Source organism: Elephantulus edwardii, unplaced genomic scaffold (genome assembly GCF_000299155.1).
Source record: "Elephantulus edwardii isolate Elephantulus edwardi_28Jun2011 unplaced genomic scaffold, EleEdw1.0 scaffold00230, whole genome shotgun sequence".
NCBI classification, from domain to species: Eukaryota; Metazoa; Chordata; class Mammalia; order Macroscelidea; family Macroscelididae; genus Elephantulus; species Elephantulus edwardii.
Window position 1 is genome coordinate 4458582 of NW_006399980.1, and position 12457 is coordinate 4471038.

The 12457-nt window shown below is 36.8% G+C and overlaps 1 protein-coding gene across 1 annotated transcript in view; it reads right to left on the reverse strand.

The window, feature by feature from the left end:
- PPEF2 (protein phosphatase, EF-hand calcium binding domain 2) overlaps positions 1–12457 on the reverse strand; it is an 85303-nt gene that overhangs the window by 12090 nt on the left and 60756 nt on the right. The window contains exons 14-15 of the mRNA XM_006898478.1: positions 5021–5163; positions 2851–2957 (exon numbers count right to left, since the gene is read on the reverse strand). Of these exons, the coding sequence (XP_006898540.1) occupies positions 2851–2957; positions 5021–5163 (250 nt within the window). The remainder of the gene's footprint in view (positions 1–2850; positions 2958–5020; positions 5164–12457) is intronic.

The following is a 12457-nucleotide window of genomic DNA, read 5'->3' on the forward strand; positions in this document are numbered from 1 at the left end:
CTCTATGAGATGGATTGATTCGGTGACTGGGGTAATCGGGATGGGTGTGTCGGAGGCGGTGCGGTTGGTGCAGGATAGGGCAGGGTTTAGAGCTGTTGTGCATAGGGTCGCTATGAGTCGGAAACGACTAGATGGCACATAACAACAACAACTATATATATATGACAAAAATAGATGTCAAAAGAGACTCAGAGAGTTTCAGTAAACTGTAGAAAAGCTACAGTAAAAGGAAGAAATTATGGAATAAAGAGGACTGAGCAGAATATTTCAAAAGGCAACTCAAGAAGACAAAGCAAAGTATTGTAATGAGATGTCCAGAATCCTGCACTTAGAACCCCCAAAAAGATGAAAAAGTTCAGAGTTTCTCAAGTGAAAGACTCAAGCTTTCATTTTCACCACTGGAGACTCTATAGGTTAAATACTTAATGTCACAGAAAACATTAAAAAATGGGAGGAATACACACAAACACTATAACAAGCAAGACTTGATACTGACTATTTTAAGAAGTAGCATATGATCAAGAATGGTACTGAAGGAAGATATCCAAGCTACACTGAAGACACTGGCAAAAACCAGGATTCTGGGAATTGACAGTGTTAACTGAAATATTTCAACAGATGTCATGATGGAAGTCTGCACTTTTCTAAGCCAAAAAGCTTGGAAGACAATCACTGGCAAACTGATCAGAAGAGATCCATGTTTATATTCATTTTTTTAAAAGAGGTGATCCAATTGAGGGTGGAAGTTATCTTCTTTTTTATCATTCTATCACACACAGTATAGAAATTATCAAACAGTATCACTGATATCACACACATGCAAAGTTCTGCTGAAGATATCCCAAAAATGACTCAAACAGTACATTGACAGAGAACTACCAGAAATACACGCAGGGTTTAGGAGAAGTCATGACACCACGGACATTATCACCAATTTCAGTTGGATCTTGGCAGAAAGCAAAGAGTACCAGAGGAATATATATCTGTGTTTCATTGACTATGCAAAGGCATTAGACTGTGTGGATTGCAACAAATTGTGGCTAACCTTGAGAAGAATGGAAATCCCAGAACACTTGATTGTGTTTATGCAAAACTTAGACAAGGAAGCAGTCCTCAGAACAGAGCAGGGAAACACTGCATGGTTCAAAATCAGAAAGAGTATGTCAGGGATGCACCTGTCTCCATATCTTTTCAATATATATGCAGAACAGATCATTAAGGAGACTAGACTTTATGAGTAGGAATATAGTATCAGGATTGAAGGAACACTCAATAACTTGAGTTATGCATATAACACAACCTTGCCCAACAAAACTGAAGAGGACTTGAAGGTTTGCTGCAGAAAGTCAAATACTGAAGTCTTCAATATGGATTGAAGGTCAATATCAAGAAAACAAAGATTCTCCCCACTGGGCAATTGGCAGCACCATGATAGATGAAGAAGAGATTGAGGTATTCAACAATTTCAGCTTGCTCAGTTCCGTAATCAATGCTCTTGGCACCAGCAGTCAAAAGATTAATTGCCTTGGGAAAATCTGCTGTCAGGGACCTCTCCAGAGAGTTAAAGAACAAGGACATCAGTCTAGAGACTAAGGTGCTCCTGATCCAAGACATGACCTTTACAATTACTTGTCATGCATCAGATAGCTGGATAATGACTAGAGATTATAGAAGAATCACCGATGCCTTTGAGTTGTGGTGCTAGAGAAGATTATTAAATGTACCATAGATTGCCAAGAGAACAAACAGATCTGCCCTGGAGAGGTGAAACTCAGTTGCTCCTTCGAGACAAGGATTTTGATGCCTCATCTCACTTACTTTGGACATAAGGCCAGGAGGGATCAGTCCTTGGAGAAAGGGATCATGCTTCGAAGGGTAGCAGGACAGTGTAAAAGAGGAAGAGCCTGGATGAGATGGATTGACACAGTGACTAGCGCAATGAAAGCAGGTGTGTCATAGACAGTGGGATTGATCAAGATAGGGCAAGGTTCAGAGCTAATGTGCATAGAGTTGCTATGAGTTGAAGTTGACTCGGCGGCACATAAAAACAACAAGAACAAATAAATCTGTCTTGGAGGACGTACAGCTAAGAATGCTCCCCAGAAGGAAGGATTGTGAGACTATCTTATTGGTCATGGTATCAGGAGGAAAAGAATACTATACTTGGTAAAGTAAAATGTAAAACTCAGATTCAGTGCTACTGCTTGATGACGCTTCATCAGGTTTCTGAGGCTGTAAATCATAATGATTTTCTCCTGAGGAGGTGCTGATAGATTTGGACTACCAGAAAAGTATGGATTTTGAGTTAGCAGTGCAATCCACTATTAACTCCATCAGAGCTCCTTAACATAAAGGGTCAGGTGGAAAAAAAGAAAATCTTCAAGGCATGGATTGGCACTGTGGTTGCAATAATGGGCTCCAACATGGTGAGAATTGTGAGGATGGTGCAGGATTGGGCAGTGTTTCATTCTGTTGTCTGGAGGCTTGCTGTGAGGCAGAACCAACCACAGAAGTGGTACCTAACAGCAATAGCAGCAGATGCGACATTATTGTTGTTGTCTGCAGCTGAGTTAGCTTCTGACTTATTTCAACAGGAACAATGAAATAGAATTATGATCCACAGGGTTCTTGTTGGAGGATTTAAAAAGTAGATCACTAGGTCTTTCTTCCCATTGTCAATCTGAAAATTCCACTGACACATGCTCAGAAGTTTTCATAAAATGTAGGAAACAGTCAAAGGAATGTTTTTCTCAACCTTTCATTTAACAAATACTTATTCATTAAGTATTGTGTGACAGATCTGAGGCCGAGCATTCTCCCTTTATGAATTGTTTGCTTTATTGGTCTTACCAGTTTTGTCTGCATCGTGCTTCTTAAATTCACTCAGAAGATCTGAAGAATGAGCAAATAACTTTTCTCGAAGAGCTCTCAGAGCTGATTTTTCTACTCTGCTAATCCTAGGATGGAATAAGGGGAACATTTATAACAGTGAGGTCTGTAAGGGTCAAGGAAGCTTTAAAAAAAAAACACAACAAATTATCCTCTTTCTTAAAATCTTAAGAACTTGGTTTTTTTTAATAAAAAATCCATCTCATTTCTCCTCCCTCCTCCCTTACTTCTCCAGTTGTGTATCAAAAGGCCTATAGGATTGTTTTACTGAATTCTGTTGTATTTTCTAGTATAGAGTAGTGGTTAGCTCAGAGACTTTGGAGAAAGAGCAACTTTGTTGACAAGCTATCTAACTGTGCTATACTTCAATTTTCCCACCTGTAAAAGTGGGATAGTAACTGTGGATACCTCATAGGATTGTTAAGATTAAATGAAGAAATTAAAGTAAAACAATTTAAATTAATGTCATATAAACCTGGTACATAAGAACCACTCAATAAGTGTCATTATTCTTTCCTTGCAATTTATTATTCTGTTAAATGGTTATAACTATGAATGACCAAATAATATTAATGTCACATTCTCATCCATATTGGTTTAACAGAATAATGCTGGATACGAGTGCTTTAGCCCAAAGTTAGTGCTCATCCAACTGGAAGAGATCTGTATTTGAACTCATTCCAAAGAAAGATGATAAAATGTGGAAATTACTGAACAATATAATTAATATCAAATACTACCTTTTTAAAAAAACACAACAAAATAAGGGTTCAATGAATATCTCTAGTCGAATAAAGAAGACAATAAGAACTCAAACAAAATATACTTTTTATTTATCCTGACTCACTGGGAAACTAGATATTCTATAACTGATGAACAAATAACTTACATGTTGAATGGGCAAAAGTTCAAAACCATTGAAATTATATTTTGATAGCTAAAAATCTGCCTTCTAGGTTTTAAGCATTTAGCATAAAATCCTTAACCTGACTTCACAGAGCCCAAAAAAGGTGTAAACTCTTTTAAACTCATCCCAGATTTCAGTATGCAACCCTTCCACATCCCTCACATGTTTAAGAACCACTGGTGTGGCTAACCATTTACATCTTCCTGGCAAAACGTAGTCACAAGCAATTATCATTCAGAGCCGCAGCACAGTGAGATCTTTAGGAGATAGTGGAGACGCTCTTTTCTAGGTGAAGCAACTGAATTAAGCATTTCCTAAAATACAGAGCCTTACACAGTCCATCTCATTAATCTTCCAACATCACTGATGGGATTATCATGTTCATTACAGAAAGAGCATGCAAGTTGCCCAAGGTCACAAAGCCAATAAGAGTTATGGCCAAGAGTCAAATCTTGGCAGCCAGTTTCCAGACCAGCTGTGCTATTCTTGTGAGAAGTGAGCTTAAATGAAAAGTAAATGGATTCTGAAGGAGAGTTCTTCTAGGAAATATATGCTATTTGAGTTTGTGGGCACTGTGACAACAGTTTTGGTTGCCTGGATATATTTCATTCCTTATTTCTATGCTTCCCATTGTGCTCAGATACTTGAAGCTGCTCAGTAAGTGACTTCTGAATAAACTAGGTGATGTTGCATTTGATTTAATACAACTGATAGTTGCAGTTAGTTCAAAGATCTAAGTGCTTTTAAAATTATTTTGTTAAAGACACAACTTTAAAAACATTTTACACACTATTTATACGAGTCCTTACAGATGTACCTTTTGTAGGGATACCTAAAACCACAGAAAACAGTGGCATCCAGTTGCCTGGGCCCCACCCTTGGAGATTCTAAATTGGTAGGACTGTAATGAGGCAGTGAGAAAACAGAGGGTTACCCTAGGAAGACATAGTGACTTGGTGTTAAGAGACTTCAACACACCAGAGATGTGCCCATTGAGAATAACTTCTACATGAAGCAAATGTGTTGCTCCCCGATGAATATGTAGAGATTTTGGAATAGAAGAGAGGAGATCTCTGTTCTCATGTCTCCTTTAGACCTGTGTATTGACATAACTACCTTCTGAATTCTTACTAGGAACTTGGACAAATGGAATGATATATGACACTTCAAAGGTCAAACATAGTAATTTTGCTTTTCTGAAAATCATTCATTGTAAATTCTTGCCTTTGCATCATGGTTAGCGAGTGAGTTGCCTTGTTAGTTTGATATTGTACAATATGAGGGGTCAAGGTTGGTCCCAGTTTGACATAGGCTCCTCTGTTACTGCCAACTTCATAGTAGTTGGAGGCAGAAAAGATGGTTAGTACCTAAATTGAAATAAAAGAAAGACAGACATTCATCTCCACTGAGGAACTCTTCACACTGCATCTATCTGTTGTTGCTATTGGGTGGCGCTGAATCTATTTTGACTCAAACAACCCTCAGAGGGCAATTGCCCCAAATACTTATCTATGCTTTAATCTTTTCAGCAGCAGCTTGCCAGATCTTTTTCCTGTGGAAATTGAGAATTCACACCACTGATCTTTTTATATACAGACAACCCAACTTCATTGGTGCCTATTATTTCTTGTATTGTTTTGGGGTCACTTTTTTAAAAAGGTGTTTTAACTCTTCCAAAGAGAAGACCAGAAATGAATACTCCCTAATTCATTTCATGAGGTCAACATAACTTTGATGCCAAAACCAGAAAAAGACATCACAAATAAAGAAAGAAAAAGTATAGGCCTATATCTCTTTTAAGATATTTCTTATCTTCTATCTCTTTTGCATTTTATAAATATAGAAGCAACAATGCTCAGCAAAATATAAGTGAACAGAAAGCAAACAGAATAGCCTATTAAAGGAGTCATATACCATGGTCAATTAGGATTTATTCAAGGAATGCAGGTACTATCCAACATTAGAAAATCAATTAGTATACTACATCACATAAATAGAACAAAAGAAAACAATACATGATCATCTATGTAAATGCAGAAAAAAATATTTCATAAAATCTAACACTCTTTCTGGATGGAAATCCTAAAGAAGATTGGAATAGAAGGGAAATTCCTGAGTATGATTCAGGAAATATATCAAAAGCCAAAAGTCAACATTATACTTAATTGAGAGCTTACCCTTTGGAAACAAGATAAAGGTGCCCACTCTCAATATTTCTATTCAGCATTGTGTCAGAAGCCCTAGCCAAAGCAATAAGACAAAAAAAAAAAAAAGAAAAGAAAAGAAATATATCTAGATAGGAAAAGGAGTAAAATTATCTTTATTCATGGATTATATGATAATATGTACAGAAAAATCTTAAAGCCCATAAGAAAACTTCTACAGTTAATAGAGGAATTTAGCAAAGTTGGAATGTACAAGGTAAACAAGCAAAAATTAGTCTCATTTCTAAAAATAAGCAATGGAAACCTGAAATGGAAATAAAAAAATGAATAGCATCTAGAGAATAAAATGCCTAGGAAATAAATACATCTAGGTATGTAAAGAATTCTAAACAAAAATTAAAGACCTGGTGAAAGATAGTAAAGAAAACAAGATGGAAAAAACGTCCATGTTTATGCACTGGGAACTTAATATTGTCAAAGTGTCAATACTATACAAAACAATCTACAGATTCAATGTGTTGCTGTTGTTCTTATGTGCCATCAAGTCGCTTGCGACTCATAGTGACTCTATGTACAACAGCCCTAAACCCTGCTCTATCCTGTGCCAGTCGCACTGCCTCTGACACACCCATCCTGATTACTCTAGTCACTGAATCCATCCACCTCATAAAGGGTCTTCAATGTAATCTCTATTAAATTACAAGAGTCTGCTTTAAAGAAATGACTATACAAAAGCATTCAACTGAGTAGATCATAACACATTATGGGTAACATTGTGAAGAACAAGAATTACAGAACAATTGTGTCCATATGGAGTCTGTACATTGACCAGTAGGCATTCATTCCAACAAAACAATAAGAATATTTCATGGTTTACCATAGTACATTTCAGGGTTATAGGGGTTTTTTTTAATATTTTATTTTATTATATTTTGTGTGTGCACTGTCAAATCGGGTCTGACTGGTACAGGAGGAGATTGCCCCTCCTTCTCCATCAGAGCATCTGGTGGATTTGAACTAAGGGTTATAGTTTTTTAACAAACATATTCTATATGTTGAGAATATAATCTGAGAATCTGGACTGTATGAAGAAAAAAACATGTACGAGGTTTGGAGAAAGACTCATAAACAACCTATAGTATCAAGGTTGACAGTGAACACAAACTTTTTGCTGAAAGTGAAGAGGACTGGAAGTACTACTGATGAAGATCAAATCCTACAGGCTTCAGTGTAGATTGTTGTCAGTGTTGTGTGCCCTCAAGTCTGCATCAGCTCATATTAACACTCAAGTTTTCAGAGGCAGTAAATCACACAAGAGGAGCGGATGAAGGATTAGAACGTTTCACAATTAAAAAAAAATCTCACAACTTAACCAATAAGTGACATCATGATAAATGGTGACAACACTGACTTTATCAAGGACACTGGAACAATTATCCATTGCTGGAATGCAAAATATTACAGATATTGTGGAAAAGAGTATTGAAGTTCTTCCAAAATCTAAAAAACAGGACTGCCATATGACCATTCCTAGGTTTATACCCAAAAGATGAGACAACAGAGACTCAAAAATGTTTACATCAGTGTTCACTGGAGCACAATTCACAATAGTCAAAAGCTTAAAACAACTTAAAGGCTTTAGAGGTGGGAGGGATTTTAGTAATTTTAAGTGGGGTGGGGTTAATTAGAAATTTAGAATGCTATTATGTATTAGATATCTCTGTAGCTGGCCTTGTAGTATCTCTTTGTGCTTCTTTACTCTGTAATTGTTACCCTTAAAGATTTCAAGTAGACGCAGAGGGACCTGAGAGGAGAGCAACCTCGTTAAGATGAATTGGACATGTAAACACTCCCCTGAAAGAAATGTAATGATTGGAAAAAGAAATTAATAAAGGTCTCTTTACCCTGGATATTAAATCCAAGAATCTAGATTGTGAGCAAAAGTTTTAGATAGTCACAGCATAGATTGGTGCCCTTTGAAAAATTGTTTCTAGATTGACAATGATGGATGATGATAATTCGTGGAATTTATTTGAAAAGTTATAAAAAAAAGAAATTCATTAATTAAAAAAAACAACTTAAAGGGACATTAAAGATTAATGGAAAAATAAAATGTGGTAATTGGTGTATGATTGCACAGCCAATATAGTAAATGATGTCAAATAACTTGTACATACATATGTAAGAAGTTGAATTTGCAAAAGTATATCTATAACAATCATACATACACACACAGAGATAATAGCTGTTGAAGCTACATACATACAATCAAACACATCATGGGACTTAGTTCTCGTTTGATTTTGTAGGTTTAGGGTCATGGTTTCTTGGAACATCCCAATTAATTAACCTAATGTTCAGTGCTTCTGTTCTCCTAGTTGAATAGTACCTAGATTCAAACTCAAGACTTGCAAGTGGCAGGCCACAGCACAACAATTGATATCAAGTCATCTGGAGTAAAGGAGGATGAAGAGTCAGGAACAGGAGGAAGCTATGAGATGTGTGGCTAATTGCTACCATGAACAACTGCCTCTTTTGACATGAAAACAGTGGAAATGGATGGTACCTGGGTAGATTACTGAATATTTTCAGCAAAGATTCCAAAGACGAATCATGATCAAAAGAACAGTGCAAAATTTCAAATTCTCACTAACTTCAGACTTTCTGAGTAAACTATGTCTGCCTTGAGCATTGTGAGCCTGTCAGTTTATTGTTGTGGGTTGCTAAAAGCAATGCCATTTGTGTTTCAAATGACACAAGGGTCATCCATGGCGGGCAGATTTCAGCAGAGCTCCCAGATTAAGAGACACTAGGAAGCAGCATTGGCCATCCACTTCTGAAATAATAAGCCTCTGAAAACCTATGAGCAAGAGGCTAATGTGGACAGCTATAGTATTGGAGGTAGAGCTCAGAAAGGAAGTTGCTCCAAATGAGCACATAGTGACTGCAACAAAGGACCCAAGTGTGTCAGAGATGAGGAGCATGGCACAAGGTAGGATTGGGTTCAAATCTATTGTTGATAGCACCATTATGAGTCCAACTCAACTAGACAGCCCCTAACAACTGCATATAGAATAAACTAAGAGAAGCATCTTCTGAAAAAAAAAAACAAAAATGAAGTGAGAGGCATAGCACTCCCTTACCTCAAAACTTACTACACAGCAGTAGCAACCAAAACAGCATGATACTGGTACAATGACAGGCACATAGACCAAGGGAACAGAATGAAGAACCCAAAAATATACCCAGCTATCTATGGTCAACTGATACTTGACAAGGAAATCAAAGCATCAAGGGGGAAATGACAACCTCTTCAACAAATGGTGCTGGCGAAACTGGACTGCTACCTGCAGAAAGCTGAAACAGAATCCACATCTCACACCATACACAAAAATCAACTCAAGGTGAATCAGAGACCTAAGAATAAAGCCCCAAACCATAGAGTTCATAAGTGACAAACTGGGGTCAAGTTTAATGAGCAACTATGGATGAATGGAAATTCAGGTTCTTTATAAACTTTCATTAAAATCTCAATTAAAGCCCATCTATCTATGACAAGGAGATGAAATCAGTTAAGTGGGGAAATGACCTTTTTAACAAATTGTGTTGGCAAAATTGGAAAAGTATCTGCAAAAGATTTAAGCAAGATCCACACCTCACTCTACATACAAAAACCAACTCAAGGTGGATCATGGACCTAGGACTAAAACCAAGGACTATAATCTTCATTAAAGAAAATGCTACAAGTCCTAATCCACAACATAAACAGTATTCCACATATCCTGAAAAACCCACAACCAGGAGAAGATAAAATAGATGAATGGCACCTTTTAAGAATCAAATCCCTATGCACATCCAAAAACTTCTCCAACAGGGTAAAAAGGGAAGCCACAGACTGGGAAAAAGTATTTGATAATGACATAACAAATAAGGGCCTTATATCCAGAATTTATAAAATACTTGAGCACCACAACAAGATAAAGGTAAATATTCCATTGAAAAATGGACAGACACTTCACCAAAGAAGACAATCAGATGCCTAACAAGCACATGAAGAAATGTTCAAAATCCTTAGCTCTAAGAGAGATGCAAATTAAAACAACTATGAGATATCATCTCACCCCAGTAAGACTAGAAAAATTTAACAGAACAGCAAGCAATAAATGCTGGTGAGATTATGGAGAAACTGGAACCCTTATTCACTGTTGGTGGAAGTATAAAATGGTACAACCACTGTAGAAGGCTGTATGGTGCTTATTCAAAAAGTTGAAAATAGAGATACCATTTGACCTAGCAATTCCACTACTGGGAATATACCCCAAAGAGACCATAACTGACACCCAAGCAGATATATGCACACCCATGTTAATTGCAGCTTTGTTCACAATAGCAAGGAGTTGGAAACAACCTAAGTGCCCATCAACAAACGAATGAATAGAGAAGCTATGGTATATTCACACAATGGAATACTATGCTGCACTGAAAACAAGGAACTCATGCAATATTATTCAAAATGGGTGACCCTGGAGGACATTATGCTGAGTGAAATATCTGTCACAAAAGGACAAATACTTCATGGTGCCACTGTTTTAAAACAGGAATGACATCGGTGTTGGGGGCAGACTGAAAAAGATGCAACAAATAGTGTATACTGCATTGAAACAGATGAGGGAGAAAACTATTTAAAAGAGATATTTGATTAGGTATTTTTGTCATGACAGGAGTCCAGAGCAAAGGCTGCATAGTGGAGTGGATCTGGAGGGAGGGTTTGTAAATCAATGAAAGAATTTTTCTTTTACTTTTCCAAGAGGGTAGTGTACTGGCGGGGGGGGAGGGTTGGGAGAGGAGAAAAGTGCAACAATGAACGAATGGAAATCCAAAGTCTCTGTAAAGTTTCATTGAAATTAATAATAAATTTTTTTTAAAAATCTCTATTTAAAAAAAAAAAGCAGTCCTAGTCTATGGTATAAAGAGACTGCCAAATATAGCCAGAAATGCACAATCTGGAGAGGATAAAATTGATGAATGGGACTTTCTAAAAATTAAATCTCTCTGCTCATCAAAAACTTTTTCCAAAAGAAAACCTATAAACTGGGTGGGGGGGGAACTTTTGGCAATACCATCTCAGGCAAGGGTCTCATAACAAAAGTTTACAGAATACTCATGGGCCTCCATGGAACCTGGAAACAGCCCAAATGTCCAATCACAATCAAATGGATTGGAAAAATTGTAGTACATTCATACAATGGAATACTATGCAGCACTCAGGAGCAAGAATTTTGAAAAATACTATATAACTTGGGAGAGACTGGAGAGCATTATGCTGAGTGCACTAACTCAGTCTCACAAGGATAAATATTGCATAAGACCATTATTGTAAAAATAGAAGGATGACATGTATGGAGACCCAAAGAGGGAAGGGATGGGAGCAGAGGGGTGAGGATGGGTAGGGGTGAAGTCACATGTTTGCTCAATTTGGTGACTGGAGGGCAGGGGTGAAGGAAATAGGAAGGATCTGGCTGGGACCTGAAAAGACAGAGTAATGATGGGCATGGTCCAATGGTGATTAATTTTATAAAATATAATGCATGTGAATGATTGTATGAAACACAATGTGAATAAATAATAGTGTGAAACACAATGTATATAAATTTTGTAAACCAATCAACACAAAATTTAAAACAAAACAACAACAACAAAAGATTAGGGGCAGAGAGTTTATCTCAATGAAAGAGAAAAAAATAAACCCCAACTCAGAAAAGGAGTTAAGAATGGTCACACAACTCACAAAGGTTGTACATGCAGAAACCATTAAATTGGTGTATATTTTCAACATCTGAAGAAAAGAAGTGACCAATGTTAGTAGGGTGGGAGTTGAGAAAATGTCTATGACTCAAATGAAATTTTAACTCTGATAGAACATAATCACAATCTGTTTTGTGCTTGGGTTTTTTCCCCCCTATTTTGGCTTGAGTGAAAGTTTACAAATTATATTGTTTTTCAATCAACAATTAATATACATTTTGTTTTATAATGTTAAATACAATCCCCATAAGTGCTAATTCAAGACTTGAATATTGCCAAATATAGACTATTACTTCATTATCAAGGATTAAATATTGCCAAATACAGACTATTACTTTATTATCTTTCCCTTTGGCTACCTTGTTGTTATGTGCCACTGAGTCAGAAACGACTCATAGCTGAGCCTGCAGTGGGTTTTCAGAGGCAGTAAATTACAGAGGAAAAGACTGCTCATTTTTCTCCCTAGAAGCAATTGTTAGATTTAAACCTCATGCCTTCAGGTTGGTACCACAACTCCTTACCATTAGGCCACTAGAGCTAGTGGTTACGTTTGTTTACTTCCTTCTTTCTCCCTTTCCCTCTGGGGTAGCAATACTAAAATAATCCTATCTGTATGTAAACTTTCAATTGGCTTTTTATGATAGCTGTCTTATACAATATTTGTTCTTTTGTGACTGGCTTATTTCACTCA